Source organism: Amaranthus tricolor, chromosome 13 (genome assembly GCF_026212465.1).
Source record: "Amaranthus tricolor cultivar Red isolate AtriRed21 chromosome 13, ASM2621246v1, whole genome shotgun sequence".
Taxonomy (NCBI): domain Eukaryota; kingdom Viridiplantae; phylum Streptophyta; class Magnoliopsida; order Caryophyllales; family Amaranthaceae; genus Amaranthus; species Amaranthus tricolor.
In genome coordinates, this window is record NC_080059.1 from 12,721,080 (window position 1) to 12,745,636 (window position 24,557).

At 29.4% G+C, this 24,557-nt stretch overlaps 2 protein-coding genes across 2 annotated transcripts; both read left to right on the forward strand.

The window, feature by feature from the left end:
* Window positions 1-3,150: 3,150 nt before the first annotated feature.
* Window positions 3,151-5,622, forward strand: LOC130798823 (uncharacterized). Its single transcript, XM_057661918.1, has 3 exons — window positions 3,151-3,373; window positions 4,981-5,004; window positions 5,164-5,622. The coding sequence occupies exons 1-3, from the start codon at window positions 3,151-3,153 to the stop codon at window positions 5,448-5,450; spliced, it is 534 nt and encodes a 177-aa protein (XP_057517901.1). The 3' UTR covers window positions 5,451-5,622.
* Window positions 5,623-15,898: 10,276 nt separating this feature from the next.
* Window positions 15,899-19,882, forward strand: LOC130798065 (LOB domain-containing protein 37-like). Its single transcript, XM_057660921.1, has 2 exons — window positions 15,899-16,280; window positions 19,206-19,882. The coding sequence occupies exons 1-2, from the start codon at window positions 16,094-16,096 to the stop codon at window positions 19,631-19,633; spliced, it is 615 nt and encodes a 204-aa protein (XP_057516904.1). The 5' UTR covers window positions 15,899-16,093; the 3' UTR covers window positions 19,634-19,882.
* Window positions 19,883-24,557: the final 4,675 nt, after the last annotated feature.

A 24,557-nucleotide genomic window follows, 5' to 3' on the forward strand; every position in this document is an offset into this window, starting at 1 on the left:
TTGATTGGCCTTGTATTTGGCCCTGGACAGATATGACTTTTCATACCAATATCGACCCACTACCCACAAAATCCATACTTCTAATTGCCCCAATTAGGACAAATACAGTGTAAAATTCATATAATTTAACCTGCCTACCATTCTAGTTCTTGCATTCATGTATCTGATCAAGCAAGCACTCAATTATTTTCCACACCATTTGGTGGAAATGGGCTCCGACATATAGATGTTCATGATAATAGTATAAGAGCATGTTCACTTCAGCTTATTTTTTTGGACTTAGTACTTATTCTTATTGAAATCAAATTACACCACGTCAGACCTGAATTGATTACTATTTATATCATATTCGATCTATTTAGATTAGATTAAAAACTTTCTAGTCAGATTGGATCAAATCAAACGAGACCAAATCAAATTAATAACTGATTAATAATTTGTAATAATAATGATGTAATAAGATGTGTACTTGCATATTATTCTAAAAATATAGGATTGCATAAAAATTTAAAAATATAGGATTGCATAAAAATTTAGGATTTGGGCCTTTTTACATAAATCCATACTCTTTGAATTTTAAGAAATTTCTTCTTGTCTTTTATTATACTTGAATATATAAACAACTTTATAAACTTTATATATATATATATATATATATATATATATATATATATATATATATATATATGTATATATGTATATATATATATATATATGTATATATGTATATATATATATATATATATATATATATATATATATATATATATATATGTATATATGTATATATATATATATATATGTATATATATATATATATATATGTATGTATATATATATATATATATATATATATATATATATATATATATATATATGTATATATATATGTATATATATATATATATGTATATATATATATATATATATATATATATATGTATATATATATATGTATATATATATATATATATATATATATATATATATATATATATATATATGTATATGTATATGTATATATATATATATGTATATGTATATATATATATATGTATATATATATATATATGTATATGTATATATATGTATATGTATATGTATATATATATATATATATATATATATATATATATATATATATATATATATATATATATATATATATATATATTTGAATTTAATCATCAGCTACGAACATATAATCATTTAGTTTAACCACTTTGTATTAGGTAGTGTGATTGATTATATCTTATCGTGAATTTTTATTGTCAAAACACAATGACCTTTGTGGAGAAATATCACAAAAAGGAAAGTTTACAAAATCGTTATCAATCAGTTATTAAGCGAGTTAACTTTCGCAAACCAATCTTCACGGTATTCGTCAATTGGTGTTCATCAAAAGCTAGAAGTCCTTTCATTGCCATACACAAAGGCGACTACAATATAGTCTTGTAATTTGTAGTGTGTTTTCTTTTATTATATTTCTAATACCTCTCTATTTCTAATACCAACTTTTCTTTAGTTAAAGAAGTCTTGTATGAGAGCGTTTAATTATGAGACGAAAGTATTAGCCCTTTTCTTTAATTGATCATTTTAAAATTATAAGTGATCATTTTAAGGTTATGAGTGATCACGCTAAGTGAGATGCAAATTAAAAACGACTTGAGTGAGATGCGCCTATCCGAGGACCTAACTAGGGATAGAAATAGTTGGAGACGTTAGATCCATGTTATGGAGTGCTAATAGGTTCTTTAATTACCTACTCTTCTTTTTAATTTATCTTTTTTTTATTTTTATTTATTTAGTTATGTATTTATGTAACCATTAGTTTTTTTCTCTTTAGATAACATTGTTAGTCGTCACTCATTTCCTCTAATGTCGGGCTCTTTTATTTGGGGGGTAAAATAGACCTACTTTTCTCTAGTCCTCCCTTAAAGGGAGCACGGGTATGAATTGTTTGTCACCTTATCTCACCCAGACCCTGTCTTTGAGCAGGATATTAGGTATGATGATGATGATGATGATGAGTGATCACTCTAATACTATAAAAAGTGATTATTTTAAAAGTGTGAATGATCATTTTAGGCTATAAGTGACTGACAACTTTAATACAGTTTGTATAAATCGGACTAGCCAAATAGAGATGTTCTCACCGTAAGACAGTTTCATTTGAGAAGTTTTGTAAAAATTAATTAAAGTACTTGTTAGGTTGAAAGAAAGAAAGGAATAGTTGAAAATTTATTTCGGGACATTTGTCTAGAAAAAATAGTACCTACACTAATTGAGATAAAATTCAATTGTTTGATCAATATTTATTGATCAAAATAAACGGTCATAATAATTATATTGCTTAACACTGTAGAAAAGAAAACATAGAGAAAAGTGATAATTATGGGAGGGTACCCATTAACAAGAGAGAATCAACTAATATTAGGTGTTAAAAATATAAATATATGATACTGTTTTAGTAAAATGAGTTAGACATTAGTTGATTTTGTTCAAAAAGATATTCCAAAAAATAGATAAATTTATAATGATAAAAAATTTGTGAAATTTCTAATTGGGAAAATAGAATTAACAAATAAGAATGAAGGGAGTAACAAAATAACAAAATACAATATTTTGTAAAATAATCCAAATATATAATTTATTCAAGAAATTTAATTAAATAGTAGAATATGAATATAAAAAGGCAAACAAAAATTCTTATATGAGACCGTCTCATCATCGTTAGATATACTTCATATACATAAATTGTTAAATAGCTCAATTAATATTAATACAAATACTAAACATATAGACTCCTTGTATAATTAATTTCGTCCCACCAAAAAGTTAAATTGGTACATTGTGAATCAATTATTAGTTAATTAAACAACAATGCAAAACTAATTTTGTTTGTTAGACATTGTAACCACCTCCGCTATGGATGATCAATGTGTTCCTCAACTTTAGGTACTCTAACTAATTTTGACAATTTCCATGTAGTAATAAAACTAGAAATTAGGGAATTTTAATTATTTTAAAATAAAATAAAAATTCATTAGAAACTTCCATTATTATTTTTGCATAAATCAATTATCCAAGACAAATAGGGAATAAATGTAATTTAGAAATTTGGAAATTTAAAACAAATCAAAGAAAAAGATGATGATGTCAGGAAGTAGTTTATCAAGACAATCTTCAGGAGGAATGTGTATAAGATATTGTTTACTGGGATTTGCAATGACATCAACACTTTTAATATTTGGGCCAGGTTTATATTGGAAGATAAATAAGGGTACAAAATTGGGACATCATTCTTCTACTTCTTGTCTACCTTGTATTTGTGATTGTCCTCCTCCTTTATCCATTCTTAAGATTACTCCTGGTATTCTTCATTAATTCCCTATCATTTTGGAAAATTTTGTAAATTTTTATGTTTTTGTTTTAATCTTGATAGTATGATCTCATTCTCTTTGTTATTAGAAAATTAAGATTACATTAATTTAATCTTTTAAATACATCTATATATTGTATAAAACTAAAAATAATTCTATATTAGAGTTCAAACCGTGTGTTTCAAAGTCTAATATCATCAAGATCGAGGGTATGAGGTCTTGTGATGAACAAATTACACATTCTATGAAAACGATGTTTGTAAGAGATAAAAATACAATAAAAACGACACAATGATTTACGAGGTTCACCCAAATTTGGCTACTTCCTTGGAGGTGTGTAGTATCTTACTTATATTATCACAAAGGAATTCAAAGAATTTTCAAATTGGAGAATTACAATAGAGAAGAGATATAGGCTATGTGTTTAGGCTTAGGGTATTTTGTGGATGTGTTTGATGAGCATATGAGACCTCTATTTAGAGAGGTGATTACATTAATGAGTAACACACAATTAAAACTAAGATTTAATGCACAATTGAACAGCTTTTGAAGTTGAATAGACCAAAAGAAACGAATCCAACCCACTAACCAACTCCTCGTTCGAGGCACATAGTGACATAGTGCTCGTTCGAGCAGTGCCAAATTGCTGCTTCTGTTTTTTGATCAACAATGTGCTCGTTCGAGCATGTTCTTCACCATATTCTATCTGGTTTTGTTTATTGTGCTCGTTCAAGGCATTGGACTAATCTTCAATTGCTTCGTTCTACGCATCTTCAGGGATCTTTGCAATTCTTCATTAAATCATTCATCATGCCTCACAACTACACCCATGTTTAAGTCTTGCTTGAATGCCTTTCATTACTTCATGCATTGACTCACACCCTTAAACACCGTCATTAAGTCACACTTAATCACCCATCATTAATCCTACATAGGATTTCATGTCTATGCACACTAATACATTGAATTTATTTGGTGCACTCAAGTCACCATTAACACTAACAAAAATAAATCTTATCTAGATGAGTAATAAACTAATAATATAATATTGATAGGATACGTTTTAGTGGGATTTGAGTTTGATTGTCATCTCCTCTAATCGTCTTATTTCGTTAACTTATTTTTATACTGAAAAAATAAAGATCCACTATTATTATTAGAAAAATTTGTCAAGAATAATTCAACCTTTCACTTATCTGCTATAAATAATCTCACATATTAATTATTTTTTTAATAACATCTTTAATATGTATTTGGCATAACCATTGCGTGGGAGGGAAGGGGTGGGGCTCTTGTGGTTCACGGGTTATAGGCTGTGGCGGTTCAGAAAACTGTGTATGATGGGAGCATATACATAGCTAATTTAACAGGATATAGATAATCAAAATGTGAGATTATTCGCAGTGATTAAGTGAAATTTAAATTATTTTCTATAATTTTTCTTTTTTATGATTGAAATCAAGATCTTTTTGGGCAAAGTAATGCTTAATTCAACTAAGACATGCCTGATTCTTGATAAAAAATAGCTTGATAGAGAATAAATATTTATAACGTGTAACTAACACACCTTTAATCTTTATTAATTTTTTTGTTATAGGTTTGGTGAACCTTTCAACCGAAGGTACATATGATCTTAACATGTTTTTCGTACGTTTACAATTTAATCTTAAACAGACATTGTTGTCATTTGTTTGGTTGCTTTTTATTTGACGGACGTGGTCGGACACTTAATACGTGTTGAGAACCACCTCTGACGTATTAATTGGATGAAAATGATTAGATTGTGGTAAAGGCGATCCAGAAGTTCAAAATGAGATGGAAAAACAATATGGAGAGCTTCTTATAGAGGAGTTGAAGTTACAAGAAATAGTTGGAGAAGAACAAATAAGACATATAAATGCAACATATAGAGAAGCACGTAGAGTTGCATCTCAATATCAACGTGAAGCTGAGAAATGCACATTTGCTATTGAAACTTGTGAAGATGCTCGAGAGATTGCGGAAGCACTCATTCGTCGAGAGATCAGGCTTGCCTCTTTATGGGAACAGCGTGATGGGATGGGATAATAATGCTGATCGAGTAACAATCTAATTAATTAACATTATTTGATAAACAATACACTTTGTTTTGTGTCAATTGGACATTAATGGTGAATCATGAGGGTATAATGTTCCAAAGCTACTAGCATTTTGTTTTGTGATGGTGTGTTTATCTGTTTATTTCTTCAAAGAAAAGTGTTAAAAGGACCCTTTTGATGAGTAAAATCTTTAATTAATTGATGGGATTATTTCTAAATGAACTTTCATAGTTTAGATTGTTAATTTGATTTATTTTTTTTAAAAAATTAGGAATGTATTATTGAAAAAAAAAGTTGTAATCAATAGGACCAAATTCGCTGGAAAAAAACCACTTGAAGGGAAAAGGCCATTGGACTTTGGCCACTAAAGATAGGCCACCCCATAGCAAAGCTACATCAGGGTCGGGAGTTCCGACCTCCTTGTCGAAAATGCAATTTTTTGTATTTTTGGCTTTGGCTCCTCTTGTCGAAAATGCGTTCCTTTGTTATTTGGATTTGGCCCCCTTACTAATATGATAAATAGTTTAAAGATTTAAAATATATAACATACATTACTACACCTCAATGGTTGGAGTAATCCATTTTAATCTATTTAAGGATCAAACCATAATTTAAACTATTATTTTTTTTAATCTTTCTTAGTTACACATTCATCTTGTTTAGTGTGTGTTTATATTTTTAATATCTTAATTTTAATAGGTTTTTTTGGAGACTTACTAAGCAAATATATAAAATCAAACTCACTAATTTTTTTAAAAAATAGATAATTATAGGGAAGCTTCAACTCCATTTATTTAAATTTGTACTATGATTCAAGTTCATTTCAGTCTGTATGATTTTAATGTTTTTATAGTTTAACCAGTTTTATGTAGTAAATAATCTGCTAGTATGTCGACAACTTGGCCTTTCTAATTCAAAATCCTAACTTTTTCCACCCAAATAAAACACGCATAGGAGTGAACTATGCCCATACATACACCAATTCGTTCTACAAGCTCTTTAAGAGCTTATTTAACCTAACAAAGCATATTAAGTACCAATTCAAACCAAAATACAATAGCAAATCAACAATTACATGTGATCTAGCTCTTCAAGGTTACACAACAAATGTAGTTTGGGTAATCAGCTGCTGTCCCCCCTATGTGCTGTAGTAATTAACACTAAACAAAACTAATTAGATGTGTATAATCAGTAGGTATCATCAAGACATGTAGCTTCAATAACTCAATGATACACAAATCATACTAAAAGCAGGACCCACAGACGAATTTGCGTTTAGTCAAGAATGGGAATCCTCCAAAGTGTTTTTGGTTTCGATCTTTAGCACATACTCCCTTTTAATACAAGCATTAGACAAGGCAAAAGTTTATCAATAGCTCATATGGACATGTTCACACACAACAACTATTCCAACAGTAAAATGCAAGAGTCACAAAGATGTTCAAAATAGACCCAACGACCCGTAAGTTACCCGACCTTATAACTGAATTCGATTTGACCCGACTTAAAAAATGATCAAAACACTTGTTGGCCCTTTTAGGTTTTGATGATGACTACACTTAAGATAAACAAATGTATTTTAGAGGTTGTGTGCAAGTCGATATCCAGTCTTGATAAAGATCGTTGATAGTACCTAAGACTTAGTCTATAAACTTTGTACGTGTCAAAAATATCCAAGGATGTTAGATAAAAAAGATCGATGTAGGATGTCAAATGTAGATAGGAGGTCTACCGTTTCTAAGTTGATAATCTGACGATACTTGTTGATGAATGGAGACAGTGCTCTGTTCCCAAGACTCAAATATGGAAGAATCAACTGTAACACCCTCAGAATAGGTCGAACTTTTGAAAACACCTTTAATGAAAAACATGAGCCAAAACCTACTCATGGGAGTGTTACCGCCACATCTATTTCTAATAAAATAAATGTAAGGCTTAACAACTAAGAAATAACATAATAATTTTAAATCCAACAAAGGATCTTACAACATAAGAAAAGACTGAAACGTAATTTGTGTCCATATAAAATTTAAACAACCTAAGGTAAAATTAAAACTGAAATACGACTCTAGTAAAAGCTATATTTCTAAGTGATCCTCACTCCGCGATTCCCATGCAATCAATAACCTGTAACACAAGAATGCAAGAAAAACAAGGGAAAAACTCCCAAAATCAGAAAAATTGAGTAATTCCAACTTCATCCCGTAAGACGATTAAGTTTGAAAATGATTTAAGAAAATACAATATAATCAAATTGGAAATAATTTTAGAAAATAACATATAGCTGAGTTTAATAGAAAACAATTTAAGAAAATAATATATATAATATCATATAAACCAATTTATTAATTTGATAATTAATAATGACAAACACATAATCAATTTTAAATTTGAGGGAACGAGAACGCCAGTAGGCCGAGGCTTTACCCCTATACCTACTTCAACAAGAGGTCGTCACCCCAAATAATTCAAGGCCAGCAGAGTAGTCTCAGGGAAACCCTAGTGTGCACACCCCTTCTACTTGGATCACAACAAATAGAAGGAAGACCAAACATCGTATCAAGTATTAGAAATAATAATACCTGTCGGCAGCTATACTAACCAAACAGGGCAACCTGTTCATCACCCTTATACTTGGATCACAACAAATATAAGAGCTTCATTTCCCTCGTGTTACACTTTACGTGATTTAATATATTTTAATAATTAGTCGCGTGCACACAAACATATAATCAAACATACATCATACATTTTATATTTTATGATCATAAATTTTCCCAATAAATATATCTCAATAATATTCAATTGCAATATTAATATCATAATATTTTCCTCCCAAATTCAATCGCATTTAAAAATCATTATTAAAACAATAATATAACTTTCAACAAAATAATAATATTATAATTATTTCTCTTTCAAATTAAACCGTATCTAATTTCGTTATCAAAACAATAATATAAATTTTATCAAAATAGTAATTATAAATTCAAGTTTGATAAAAATAATAGTAAATATAATTTGAGAATATATAAAACATAACATCATATAAAATAATGTCATATAAAATCATGCATCCTATTTAAACACATTAATTATCACTTAGCACATAATACTAACGGGATAGACCTAATTAGATGGACATTGAGAATTACCTTGTCACGCGATCCTAGACAACGTACGCTCCTAATAATCTCTGTCTACGAATTCGCTGTCTTTAATATCGAAATCTTGCGTTTTCTCGACTTGAATTTTTAAGCAAATGGGAGATGGAGGAAATAATTTGTAAGAGAAGAAGGGAGTGTGAGTAATAATGTGAATGAAATTAAGGATAATTGATTTGATTTATAAGAGATAAGTGAGGTTAGTTATGAGGTTTAGTGGGAAGAGTGGGAAGAAGAGTGGTGGGAAGAGTGGGAAGTTATTGTTAATGGTGTGGGAAGTTATTGTTAATGGTGGGTTATGTTTTTATTTTATTTTTTTATTTAATTTTTTTTTCTGAAATTTATTCATTATTATTATTATTATTCTTTTTTTTTTTAAAAGAAAGGATATTACATCAACGTTAGCGGAAAAAATTTGTATAGAATATTTTTGATTTTTCTTAGTTGATGTATGGGTAAGATTAATTTGTTGCATAATTAATTTGATAAGTTATTTGGCAAAGGATTTTGTAATTACTTTTAATAACCGGCTCATTTTCGAAAAGGTGGAGAAAACTTCTCCTAATTTTTCTCCACATAAATAGGCTTGAACTATTGGGTTTTAATTAAGAAAAAGTAACTTGCCTTATTTAGAAAATAAAATCGTAGCTTTATTTCTTGCAACACAAGTTCCACTTACTCTTTGTTAATTTTAGGATTAAAAATTATAATCAACTTAATAATATTTCTTGTGCAGCTCATTAATTTTATCCTTAGGTGTTTGGCCTTTATAAATGGTTTTTGAGAGAATTGTTGTAACTAGACTTGGGGAAATCTAGGAGAGAAGAGTATAGGGGAGAAGAGAGAAGTTTCGTGTGAAGCAAGAGAAAGAGAAAAAGAAAGAGAAACAAAAGTTGGCATAGTTTTGTTTATTTATTTTATATAATTGTAACGAATTGCCTAAAACATAGTAGAGAATTTGAAATTCCGGGAGGTCGTGGTTTTTCCTTCTATTTAGGCCTAGAAGGTTTCCACGTAAAAATTGTGTTGTCTCTTTCTAAGTTTGCGCATCAAGTTTAAGTTTTAATGCGGCAATCTAATTCCGCAAAAACAGGGCTAAAACACTTAACCTTATCAAATAACAATTCACCCCCTCTTGTTATCTCTTATTGTTTCTACAACACTTATGTATAAAAAATTATGAACACCGACCTAAAATACCAAACCCGAAATCAATCCAATGACCCGAATAAAGACATCTAGTCATATCCATCTTTAAGCTGACTACAGATAGATCAGCAGCAGCGCAACAGAAAAATCAGGTCCAAGCCTGCAGTAGCATCAGCGTTCTCACTTTCCCTGCCAGCATAATGTCAAGAAAATTTATCTCTTTTTAGGTCTGATTATCGGCCCACCATATTATATCAAAAAAATTTTATCTATTTGCTTCAAGGATAACTTCCATGTTATCTACAATATCATGTGTGGAGTTATTATAATCCGCAAGTATCTCCTTAGCCCATATGCTAATTCTAACCTTTATCATCTATAAGAGTTTTTCAGCTGAAATTTTTTTTCTTTTCAAATACAATTTGGTTTCTTCACTCCAAATGCTCCATACAATACAGAAGAGGGTGGATTTCCATAACTTCAGCATTTTCTTATTCCTCTAAACTAATCCACACCAAGAAGTTATCAGGAAGTGTTCGCATTTCCAAAACATGATCGTATCTCCTCTCCCTATTTTAATTTGCAACCCTTCTTCAACAATATCTTTAACTCTTGTTATATCTTCTTTTTTGCTCATTATTTGTGACCACAATCCATCTTTTACATCTTAGAAACACTCAGAAGATGCCCAAGTACCTTTTATTTTATGTACTGAGCATATGATGCTTTTCCTTAGTGTGTTTTTATCCTTCGAGAATCTCCACCACTATTCGAATAGCAATTAACACTAGGTTCTTTCTTTGTGAGTATATTGCCCACACCCAAACCCCCTTGCTCTTTGATTGACTGTTTGTAAAACCCTTTCGGCCTGTTTGGTTAGTAATACTAAATGGTGGTAATGGAAACAATTTATAGTGTAAAATTTCATCAAAAGTTGCATGTCATTTCCATGATAATGAAACTTTGATTACAAATTTTTTTTTATTTACAAATTTTCATTACCACCTAATATCACATCTTCCAATGATAATGCATTGGAATGAATTTTATGAAGAAAAAGAGATGATTTAAGTTGGATAAGCATGACCATCAAGGTATTGTAGAGATTTTTCAACCAAAATTATACTAATTTTCATTCTCATTACCACCGTTTATTATTATCTACGAAACAGTCCATTCTTGTCTTTCGTCCTCCACCCTTAAAAAATCGCTGCTAGTAGTTTGGACATCTTGAACATGCTCATGAAATATTTAGGTAAGCTTTGTAGGACACTCTTAATTAAAGTCAACTTGCTAGATCTTGATAGTAATTTTGCTTTCCGTTGAGCTAATTTGTTGTTGATTTTATGGATAACTGGATCTGAAATGAAAGCCTCAAAGAGATTTAACAATGAAAACAAAATGAAAAATATTAGCAAAGATGAACACAAGTGTTATGAGGTATCTTGGATATACCTCTCTCAAATGTAGTTTATTAAATTGAATTTAACAATTACAATGTAATAAACCTCCTCTTATATTGAGAACAAACTCTCAAGATCATAAAATATTAAAGCAAAGTAAAAACACTCTCAAGTTTCTAACAATGCACTAGACTACTCTCAATATGTGTGTTTGTGGTGGTCTTTGTTCTATGAATAATACTCCCTTTTATAGTGGAAGGTGAGTATCATTCTTAGAACATCTAAATTACTCACCATAAAACACATTTAACACCCTAGTTAATTATGACTATAAACATTACAATAAATAATAGAGTAATGCACCACATTATTGCATAATCACTATAAATTCTGACCAATACAGAATCCAATGCTGACTGCTCGACCTTCGCTCGATCGAGCGAGCCTTCAGACTAGTTATTGACTTGTTCTGACCATTCTGCTCGACCCACTCACTCTTCGCTCGACCCGTCTATGAACCGCTCGACCAGTCGAGCGAGCTTCAGCGCTGCTCTCTACTTGTTGCCTCGATCCATATGAATATTGACACTCTATCGTTCCAAATTTCAAACCGTTCACATACGACACATCTTTATCGACCCTCTCCAAAATACAAGACAAAGCATGTTCGATTAAATATTCAAAATTAACGTCGTTCATATGAATATGGACACTTGTTTTAACAGGATCCAAGGCCTTCACGTTACTCATATTTTCACCAAGAGGAAGGCGTAGATAGTGAATGGGCGTTTTACAACTATACATCCAGTCATGCTTGCAATTAGGGATGGTCATGGGTCCAGGACCCTGTTGGACCCGCCCCGGACCCGCCCCTTTTTTAAGGGTCTGGGTCTTAATTTTTTAGACCCATCGGATCCGAGTCCGGGTCTGGATCCAAAAAAAATTTGACGGGTCCGGGTCCGGGTCCTAAGGTGAAGACCCGGACCCGGACCCTAAACTTTTAAATTTTATTTTTATTTGTATTTTTTTTATTTTTATTTTTGTTAAAATTTTGATGATATTTGCACATTTGTTGTACATGTATAATACTTTGATTGCTCGCCGAGATTAAAGTTTAATTACTGTGTTTATTGTTTAATTCTAATGCTTTTGGAAATTATGGAGGCGGCAATATTCTAATTTTGGTTTGTTTTTAGGTACTGAAATAATTTGATTGCGCATTGAGTTAAAGTTTCAATTATGATGTTTATTGTTTAATTCTAATGGTTTTGGAAGTTTACGGAGTGTGATACTAATTATGGACTTGTTTCTGGGTACTGAAATGAATTGTTAAATTGGTGTATCGATTGATAACTTTCTGTGACAAGTGTTTGTAATACGATAATAAGTTGCTTACTAAAATATAAAAAGACTCGAAAAAGGTTCAATTTTGACAAATCAAAGAGGCTTTGTATAAGACCCATTAAGGACCCTAGACCCTGTCAGATCCGTAGGGTCTGGGTCTGGGTCTGAAAATTTTGGACCCTTAGGGTCCGGATTCGGGTCTGGATCCAAAAAAAATAAAAGGGTCCGGGTCCGGGTCTGGCCAGACCCGCCCCATGACCATCCCTACTTGCAATATCAGTTGCCCATTTTTCCTCCTTTCAACTTTTACACCCAATAGTTTCAGAATTAATTTTTGGTTACGTTATAGTGGTTAACATGACTCAAAATCAACTCGTTTAATTAAATGAGTACTACAAAAAACGCATCAATACCGACTAAAAATGTCGACTAATACCAGAACAATCGAAAATCTCCAACTAAAATACCGACTAACTGATGTTAGTCGGAATTTCCGACTAATTTCCTACTAATTCCATGTAAGTAGAAAATTACGATTGAATTTCTTGTTAAAACCTAAACTATTTAGTTAGAATACCATCAACTAGTTTTCTGACTAGCGCATTTTAGTTGGAAATCAGTGAGGTGGACATTTAGTAGGTATTCAGTTGCAAATCAGTTAAAAGTTTAAAATTATCATTTTTCTCGCCCACCATCATTTTTATTTATAAATAACAAATCACATCATATTTTACAAAATATCACATACACTATTCTATTCTTCAAAAATATCATGTTTTCTCATTATACTTAAAAAAACACATCATCTCTTCTACAACTAATTAACAAGAAATATTATTTTTTTTTTCATATTTTATATTTATGATATATGTTATTATGTACTTCTATGTTATTGTATATTAGATCAAATTTTGTCTTATTGGTGGACTTTAATTTTTAAAATTCTATTTTGTTACTAGATCGTTAATGATATATGTTAGGTTATTTATTTTATACTCTCTCTATTTCCTAATGTTCTTCTCGTTTAAAAATATTCTACTTTGGAGAGAGAAATTTGATTAAGATTTTTAAGACATATATAGATGATAAAATATATCCATGTGAGATCTCGTTAGATTTGTCTTAATGTATACTTTTTTATTATATGTCTTTTATAATTTTTTATGATGGGGATATAGAGATATTAAGACTCAAAATTTACTCTAAAAACTGTGCAAAAAGTAAATGGGAAGAACATTAGGAAACAGAGGGAGTATTAATTATATATGTTATTGTATATATAAGTCTAGTTTTTTTTTTTTTTTTAATTTAGTTGGAAACTTATTGTCTGTTTTTCAGTCAGTATTAAATCGAAAAGTTATTTTATTAGTCACCGATTAGTCAGTAGAATATTTAATTTTTTTCATTTTCTCGTAATGTTTGTTTCATATTATTTTCTTTCGATTTTAAAATTAGTTAATTATTTCTCATAAGAATGAATTTACATAATGATTGAAGTTGGATGTATAAGCGAAGTTGTAAAGAATTTTTCAATATTAGATTTTTAGAAGGAGTTGAAGAATTTAAATAATTTGCAATGAAAAACAATTCAGAATTTGATATTAGATTTTCGTGCGGTGTGATAATTAACCGTAGAGTGAGACCTCTAAAAGTTGTAAGAGATCACATACTGAAAAAGGGTTTGTAACAAACAATTATGATTGGTACCTTGATTACAATACTAAAGATGGACTAAGTAAGGTGGTGGTTCAAGAAAAACTACACCAAAAACTCAATGCAAAGAAATAATTATATATCAAATTTTTATAACATAATAAAATAACAAACAAAAGTTGATTAAGTCCACCGACTAATTTTCAACTAACATTTAGAGTCGGTATATATTCAATTCACTTTTGGTCGACTGTTTTCCGACTAAACATTCAGTCGAAAAATTAGTATTTTAATAGCTGAATTTTCAAAAATCAGGTTAATTTTGGATATTTTATTTTCCCAATTGTTTTCGTACTAACTGTTAATCATAAATTTTTGACTGCAAGTTAGTAGGAAAACATTCCTAATTCCGCTAAAATCCTACTAATCAAGACAGTTGGAATTCCCACTAAACACCTACCAACAATTGTTAGTTGGAATTCCGACTAAAATTTTGACTGAATAATTTTACCGACTACAAGTATTCCGATTAACAGGATCAGTTGGAATTCAATCGGTATAGAGGTATACCAGTTGTTCTTGCTAGTCAAAATATTGTTGTCTTTTGTAGTGGAGTCAGGGCCGTCGATTAGCAAGGGCAAAACGGGCTACCGCCCAAGGCCCCGAATTTTTTAGGGCCCAAAAAGCTTATTTTTTATGTATATAAGTGATAATAATATTAATTAAATTTAGATATAACTTACATTTTTTGCAAAGTAATATGAGTTCTTAGTGCTTATTCATAAAGTAGTTTTAATATTAATAATAAAAAACAAAAGGTGTATTATATTATTCCTTACGCCTTAAACTTTTGGAGCCATTTTCATCTTTTGCTCTGGGACCCAAAAATAGACGGGACGGACTTGAATGGAGTTATATGGATTTAAAATTTTAATCTTAACCTAATTCATTTAGTAAACAAATCAAGTTAAGTTGATCAATTAGTAAATTGGATCAAAATTTTCAACTCAAACCTACTTATTTTTAAATTAAGTTTAAGTTAGGTCTATTTTTAACATACAAACCACTAAGTACTTCTTATATTCCCTTAAATTTACTTTATTTTCATTTTTATTTGTACTATTCAATTTGCAATATTGTTTTTATGAAAACGATGCTTATTACTTTTCGAAATTATTGTCAATTTATTATTTTCACTGTAAACAATAATTCATAAAAATAAAATTTTATCACTATCACTAAACTAGAAATTAATCGTTAATATTATCTCACATTCAAAAGAGAGGTACTACAAGCTACACACAATAGCCATTAGAAATAGAGATGATAAGAGTGCGGAGACACGGAGCCGCTCGTGCCCAAAGTTTGGAAGATATTCCCTCCCTCGTACAATCCTGTCTAAACTGGAACATTTTCCACCTCAAGCTCGATGAATTTGACTTATTTTTATTTATAGTCCGTTTTAATAAAAATTTCTAATTTTTATTTTCGAATATAATTAAATTATTTTTACTTTTACATATGTTATTTTTAAATATCTCACTACGTTACTTCATTGTATTTAACTTTTCAATATTTGTTTCAATAGCAAATTCATTTAGACGAAAAAAACAACACGAATAAACCACCATAAACTAACCACAGTTACTTTAATAAAAAGGCAAGATGAGAAGTGAGTTAATATTATATGTTCTTCCAAGCTAAAATCCAGCATCCTCCACTAGTCCACTTCCTAAGAAACACCACCACGCACTCATCTTCTCTTTCTATAACTTTCTCTCTCTAGCTCTTGGTCGTTTCTCCTCATATTTCTGCATTTATTCTCTTATTTTCGAGAGCATAAAAAAAAGCAATAATATTAATTGAAAAATTTTGTTCATTCATTAATTCTGAATAAGAGAGGATCGGTCGATCGATCGATGATGAGTTGTAATGGGTGTCGTGTTCTACGAAAGGGATGCAGCGAGGCGTGCATTTTACGGGCGTGCATAGAGTGGATTCAAACTGCTGAAGCACAAGCTAATGCTACCCTTTTTGTTGCTAAATTTTTTGGCCGTGCCGATCTTATGTCTTTCATTTCTGATGTTCCTAACCATCAACGTCCAGGTTTTTCTTAATTTTATCTTCTCCTTTTTTATTCGGCAAATTTCTAATCGTTAAAGGAGTCCACATAATTAGTTTGCTAGGTTTTAAGTGATCACTAAATTATAAATAAGACTACACAAACTTATATTTTAAAACTATAATTGATTAATTTAATAAGATAGTAAAAACTACTCATTTTGTCTCTTAATGAAGTTCCCGAATTAAGAAAAAATAAAATCTTATAAATATTTGGTATATTATTTTATTGAATAATAATTTTAATGGGAAAAAAGTGGGGATCATAAATATTAAAAAAATATTAAAAGAAATTCAGTGGAAAAATTTAAGGACATAATAAATGAGGATAAGTAAGGTTATTTTTGACCAAAATTTATAATATAAATGAAAAAATTCCGTATAAAAAAAACAAATGAAACACTCAAAATAAAAGGTGAAAACTTCTTGAAGAAACGAAGAGAGTATATATTGAACTAATAAGCTAACCAATAGAATTAGTCTTACCTGAAACTGTAAGTTTTAATTTGTTTTTTTATGTTGTTCTTCCTTTTTTCTCTTTTGTAGTCCATCTTTTTAATTCTTATCTTTTAATTAACCCACAATTAATTACCCACTATTTGAATCTAATGCCATTAAAAATGATCCATGATTCTTAAAATTATGTTTTTTTAATCTTGGCAAATTTTTATAGGCTTCAAAAATAACTTAGTACAGTGTACCTTATTTTCTGATTTGTAAACTGAGATTAACCACTAATAAAAGATGGACTTCCCCTTTTTTTCTTACTCCCTTAATCGATCCCATAGAATAGAGTTTTGCAAAAGTTTATATGTGATAACTTTATATATATATATATATATATATATATATATATATATATATATATATATATATATGAGAAATATTTTATGTGTCTCATAATAATGGTCTCCCTTTATAATATTTATTATTATAACATGTAATTTAATGTCAAAATAATATCAATATTAATAATAATTAGATACGGAAGAAAAATAATGATAATTAAAAATAAATGATGTTGGAACAAATAAAACAAGATTTTATTGACTATATTTTAATTTATAGATCAAAAATAAAATAAAAATTAAGAATAAATGATAAATAGAATCTAAAAGCCAAATGTAAGTTTGAAAAGAAACGAATGAGAATATTTTTTATAATTTAAGTTCATTAGCTAATAACAAGTACTAATTAAAGTAGCCTTAAACGGACAGGCACCTAGTATTATATGTCCAAAACTCTCCAAATAATAATAATAATAATTATAATAATAATAATAATAATAATAATAATAATAATAATAATAATAATAATAATAAATCACAACATTAACAATAGTTATTTTTTTAGATAGAGAATCGTGGAGTATAATTCTATGCTTGTGATGTTTTGATTTTCGTCCATTTGGTATTTTATGCTTTATTTAAACGTATAATGATACACCATACAAATACAATTGATGTTGAATGAAAAAAAACTTTTTATCTAATTATATAACCAGTCATTTACTCTTAAAAAGTGTTTTTGTAATTAAATGACTTTCAATCTAGTTGTAAAGTTAGATTTAAAGCGAGAAAATTAAAATTTACTACGAGTAGTTTATAAATTGGTCTTTTCAATTTATTTTTTCTTTAATAAAAAATCAATATTTAATAAAGTAAATTTATCAAATTGAACAGTTTTTAAAGAACAATTATTTTCCAAATACACCTAAGCCTTAAATTTGTACGATAAGCACTATTATGATGCTAACCATATATTTTTTGTTTTGCTTCTTTTAGCCACCTAAATTGACTTCATTAAAGTTGAATCGATAAACTAATAGAAGTAGGTTTGATACACAAATAATGATATCAATTTTAATTAAATAGTGTCTATTCTAATTAAATAACAATAGTAATCAAATGTTATATATCTCACATTATGTTTGGAAAAAGAAAAAAGAACGAAATAAGAAAACCAATCACATAATAATATTATTGAAATACTGACAATTTACAAAATATATACTAAGTTTGAGATTATTGGTGGTTATTTAAAGTATTTATTAATGGTTTCAAAAAATATTTGTTGGAAGTCATTGTAGTTTAATTATTTTTATTTGTCTAGAACAGCTCAAATCTTATACTTCCGCGGTTTTATTAAAGAGATAAATGAAAAAGTTGATGAGGTAAGAGATAAAGGAAAAAAACTATAGACAAAATAAACATTTATATAGTTATTGTTTTTGTTAAAAATGATTTTGTGGCAAGTACTTTGAAATAATAAAATAAAAAAAATTTAATACGTACAATAAAACGAATAAAAATTTAAAATAATAAAAAAATTACTTAGAATAATCTAACGTTTTTATGATTTTTCTATAATAATCTCACTTATTATATTTATAAATCATAAATAATCCCAACTTTAAAGGTATCTACCAATAGTAAACTCGAATAACCTGATGATTTGCTATAATACTTAATTTATCAAAAAATAAACTAAAAATTAATGTAAAATTAGAGAAAAATTTTGAAAATTTACATAAAAAGTCTTTAATAATTAAAAAAAACCGAAATTTTTTTAGACATTTTTAAACATTTTATTTTAATTTATTTTTTTAAAATAAAACTTACTATAACAAGTCATCCGGTTACCGGGTATATTCCAGAATAACACCCTCTAAAGTTAAAATTATTTATGGTTAATCAATATGTGAAATTATTGTAGAAAAATAATAAGAATAAATATTGAATTATTCTAGGTAATTTTTCTTAAAATAATTGATCAATAATTAAGATTAGATAATTGTGGTGGTCGACTCTAGAGACTAGAATTACCCTGCCCCTTCAACTCCTTCTCATGGTGCTTTCTCTTCCAAATGAAGTCATCAAATGTGATTAATTGAAATGTGATTATGAACAGCATTGTTCCAGTCGCTCCTATTTGAAGCATGCGGAAGGACGGTAAACCCAGTAAATGGAGCCGTTGGACTTCTCTCTTCAGGAAACTGGCACATTTGTGAAGCTGCCGTGGACACCATCTTACGTGGCGGAATCCTACGACCTATTCCACCACAATTCCTACCACGTGCAGCTGCTCCACCACCAGCTGTCATCCATACCGACACCTTGCAGTTTCCCAACGTGTACGGTATTCCGTACCAGTTACTGCACCAACCCATGCGTTTACTCAATTATGACGTCATTGAAGAGGGCCCACAGAGAATGAGGGAAACGACGCCGTTTGGTTCTGAATCATCTGCAATAACAATTAATTTTGAAGAAAATGACAGAGATGCCCTCTGTGGAGGAATCGGACAAGAGAGGAAGCTTCTCAATCTTTTTATCTGAGATCTAAATTCAGTTTTCTTCCTCTTATCGTCGTGAATAAATTATTCCGGGAAAAATTTTGCCATTTTTCTTTTTTTTTTTTAATAAAATATATTTGAGATTAGAATAAGTAGAAGAAGAAAAACTTCGGGTATGAATAAGCTCATGTCTTTTTTGTTTTTATTTAAGAAAAAGAATGTTAACATTAGGGGCGAATTTTGAAAAAAAAAAATTAATATTACTTATAATTCAAAAGGAATTACTAGTATCGTGTGTGAAAGATGATTATCCTATCAATTCAATCAAGTTGTTTTTTTTACTCTTCATTGCAATACTATTAGATTTTTAATTTTTTTTAAGTTTTGTCACTGATTAATTCGAACACGTCACTGATTAATTTTTCATATAGATACGAGTATTTTAGAACGGAGGAGCCACCATCATTACTTCACTATCAAATGGGTCGGGGTGAATAAGGATGTGATTGGTTATGAGGAGTGGAAAACACTTAAGCAATCCTCAAAAATGAAAAGAATATGATCCATATACCATTAGAAGTGGTACACACGTCATAGGACATAGAGTAAATAATCAACTTTAGTGTTGGGTACTTTTATGTGTAGATTACCAAATACTCTTAAAAAGCCAACCAATTAACTCAATAAAGGACCCTCAACCTGACTTGGTAGCTTCCCCTTTCCCAAAAGATTCGCTAATTTGCTTGTCCATCATGCTGCGTCTCGCCGCATAACTCCATTGGGCTCCATCCACCTTTATCACTCTACTATTTTGCGCCAACAATTATTAAAGAAACTTTGTTTTATTAATTTTTGGTAAATTTGATAAGTCACATTACGAATGTTCCATTATAAGTAAACACTTAGAGCTACAGTGTCATGCCTAAATTAAGTGATCGATAGTTTTATAAAAGTCTTAAGTGTAATATTTATAGTTTAAGTATACTAAATATACTAATGATTAATCCATGAAAAATAATGACAATTACTATAAAATTAGTAGGATAAAAGTACTATAAAATAGTAATTCTATTGTAAGGACAAAAGGGTAAAAACTCATGTTCAAAGGAAAGAAATAAAACAAAAAAAAGGAAAAAGATTTTCACAAGTCTTTCAAAAAGTTTCTGTTTTGAAACTACAAGAGGTTGCGGCTCGCAACCTATTTCTCGATTCGCAACCTATCCCTCAACCCATGAGCTCCTTAGTCTGGTTTCCAGGCCTTATTTTCTGCGATTATTTCTTGGGCTTTGTTAATTAAAATTGGTGGTTATTTTTGCTTGAGCTTTTAATAGCTTCCCCTAATCACTCTTTACATGACTTGAGGGGAGTGCGATTATGGGTTAATGAGGTTAGTTCTACTCCTATACAAGGGGTACTTAAATCAAAATTTCACACCTTGTATTTTTGCTGTCATTTTTCCTTTCCCTCTCCAAGTTAAAATTTGCTACAAGTTTTTAAGCATGAAGGAAATTGATTGCTTTTTTTATTCTAATTCTAAGCTTGCTCAATATAGTCTCTATTACTTCACAAAAATCAATTATATAATGCTTATAATTGGTTGCAAATTGATGTATCTCAAAAGTGTATTTCAAGTTTCTAAGCATAAGCACCAAGTAGGTGAAATAAGGCTTTTAGGAAAATAAGATTGTACCTCGGTTTGAAATAAAGTTTTCATAGACAGTATTGTCTTAAAGAATCTTCGGTTTTATGGTTATTTTATTTCAAGTTATTTATTTAATTGTAATTTTAATTTCTAGAAATTTTTATAAGTTGCAAAGACTAGTAATCTCAGTTCGATGTTTGTAGTCTGTTCAAGTTTTACATCAATAAAACATAAACAAATTCTTTATTAAGACGGTCTCACGTGAGACGGCTTGATATGGTTTGACCCAATTTTAATTTCTTAAAATTTAATAAAAAAGCTATTTTTATTTAATTAATTGCTATGTAAGTTTAACTTTGGGTTGCTTGTATGGGTCCGTCTCACGGTGAGGCGATCTCATACAAGCCTTGCTGAACATAGACAAATTACAGAAAGAACATGTGAGCTACTTTATTATAAACTATCAGAAAAGATAGTCACACAATGAGACCAAACTCATACGAGCTGTTTAATTTTTGGTGTTATTTTTTTTTTTGTTTTTTGTGTCTGTGGTAAGGATTTTTAAAAGGAAAAAAAGAAGATAAAGTGTTGAAGGATGAGTATCACTTGGTTCGCTGTTATAAATAGCGAATAATATGAATTTTTTTCTTTACAAAATTATGATTTTCTTTCTTTTGTTCATTGTTACTAATGGGAAACAAAATCGTAGTAATTTTTTCCTAACTTTTAACATAGTCTTCTTTGGTTCGCTGTTACTGACAGCGAACAAACCCTAACCTTAGGCTCAGACATAGGGACGCTTATTTTTAAAACTATTTTACGACCAAACTATTTTTAAAATTTTTTTGTTAAAAAAGCTTTTTTATTTTAAAAAGTTCCTAGATCGGTGTGTTTCGACATTCTCCTTAATTTATAATTCACGATTATCTAATTTAGTTCTTGAGCTTATAGTTGTTAATATATTTGATTTTGAATCATATTTGACTCCTTGTTGATTCGTCAATAGCTTTAAAATTTTAAAGTAAAGAGAAAAAGGAAGATGAGAGTTCTCCTTCCAAATCTTTTCAACTTTAGAGATATTGAACCTTAATAAAAAATTAGAAAAGCTTACCTAGAATAATCACATCTTTTATTGATTTTCCTATAATAATTCCAAATATTGATTAACCTTGAATAATCCAACCTTTGAGGATTGCTTGTCAATAACATCACATGCAAAAAATTAACCTCCTACAGTAGGTAATTATAAATTTTTAGAAAAATAAATATAAATATTATTAAAAAAAATGAACAAAGAAAAAAGGTTAAATTTTTTTAAAAAATGTATTATTACTTTTCCTACTTATGGTGTTGGGATTACTGGAAACCATGTGTTTGGTGTCGAAGCTCAATTTAGGAAGGCTAAGTAAGTTAATGGTGGTGTTATTTCGAGTGAAGTAATGAGTATCAAATCTTACCTAGTGTCTGTTGAAAGAAAACGATGAAGTTCCTTCACAACTTCACAAAAGAGATGAAGAACTTAAAAGTCAAATGAAGAAGTAACAGCTAAAAATGATCAAATTCTTGCTCCACTTAATCATGTGTCTTCTTTTATAGAAAAATATGAAGAAAAGTCAAAGATAGGTAAGAATATTTTTATGCATAATGAAGATATCTAATTTATACTTGTATAATATTATGGATTTATAATAATGTGTGCTTTATATTTAATTTTAGGTTGAGAGAATATTTTAAGAAGTTCGGGATGCTTTATGGTTATTATTTTGTAATGGTATCAATACTTTGATATTTGAACATATTGTCAATGTTAATTTGCACCAAGTATATAATGAAAAACAATTGTAAATTGCTTTTTAGGTGTAAGTATATGTTAATCATAATGTTTTGGCTAATGAGTAAATCATGGCTTGATCTTGATGTGGAAAAATTGTATATTGCCTTTTATTGGAAAAGGACACAAGCAAACTAGGTAAAGGGATTTTAGACACTTTTGGATGTCACAAATCTAAATTATTATGGTGGGATTTTTATTGTTTTTGATGCCTTAATACGTCTAAAATAGTTGAATTTTTAGATGGTTTAAGTGTCTAAAATAAACTATTTAGCTTGAAAGTACTTTTTAGATGCTTTTATCTGTCATAAATGAGTTGAAAGGACATTAAAAAGTAAGGCGGGAAAAGTCTTGTAATGAAAAAGGCATCTAAAAGCTACATATTTTACACAGCAAAACACTCCCCAAAAAAGCGTCTAAATGGTTTGTGACACACATTTTTTAGACAGTTTTATAAACGTCTAAAAAAGTTTTAGACGCAAAAAAGCGTCAAAAGGCTTCGCCCAACTCCGTTTAAAAACCATGTTTTTTTTGTAGTGTACTTGTCCCTTCAAAATAGAAAACAACTTCAATTTTTGTTTCAACCACTACAACTCCTTTCTTTTCAAAAAGACTGTGTCACGCAAATTTGAAGTTGCTTTTCATCCATTGAAAAGACTCATCTAGTGCATAAAGCGCATTTAGAAGTTACATCCTTACAGGTAATCCAAAGAGCTTTCGAAACAAAAGGGAAAAAAAATTAAAACTAGAACCACTTGATAAACTAACTACAATGAGAACGCCATCTTTCTACTCCAAATCTTGGACAAAATCTAGAGGATTTGCCGAAGAGCAAGATTAGTGATTAGAAATTATGAATGAGTTAAGGGTCATAGACAAAACTTATTGCGAACCATGCCCATGTTTGATTCTCATCCATGGAGCAATATTCCTTTTTTTGTCTCATGTGCATTACGTGTCATATCGAAATACAACATTACAAGGGCTTGGGCATGGCCCAGAGCAAGTAACAACTCACAATTTTCCATATCCACAACTCAATGGTGAATTGATTATCATTGTTTAATAATCTTCTTAGATGCACTCACATATTCTAAAAGAAAGAAATTTCCCTTCAATGTTAAATTTGGAATCTTATTTATTGCCAGTAATGAATTATATCCATTCTCAGTGAAGTCAAAGATTCAAAAATTCCTTAATTTCGGATTATAACGAATTATTATAGTAAAGAAACTCATAAAATCATTTACCATTCTTATTATATATGAAATTGTTCATGATGTTTGCAAGCAATAGCCAATCACAAAACAACCTTTTTTAATCAAACTTAAAGAACCCAACCCCACAAACCCTGCCTATGTTAAACCCACCCGACATTATGGTAATGTAATAGCTCGAGTCAAAGCGAACCGGATATTTACATGTAAATATGAATTTCGGGTCACAAATCGAACATTTAAGTTAAACCGTTTCTAGGACCGAAGACGTTCTAAT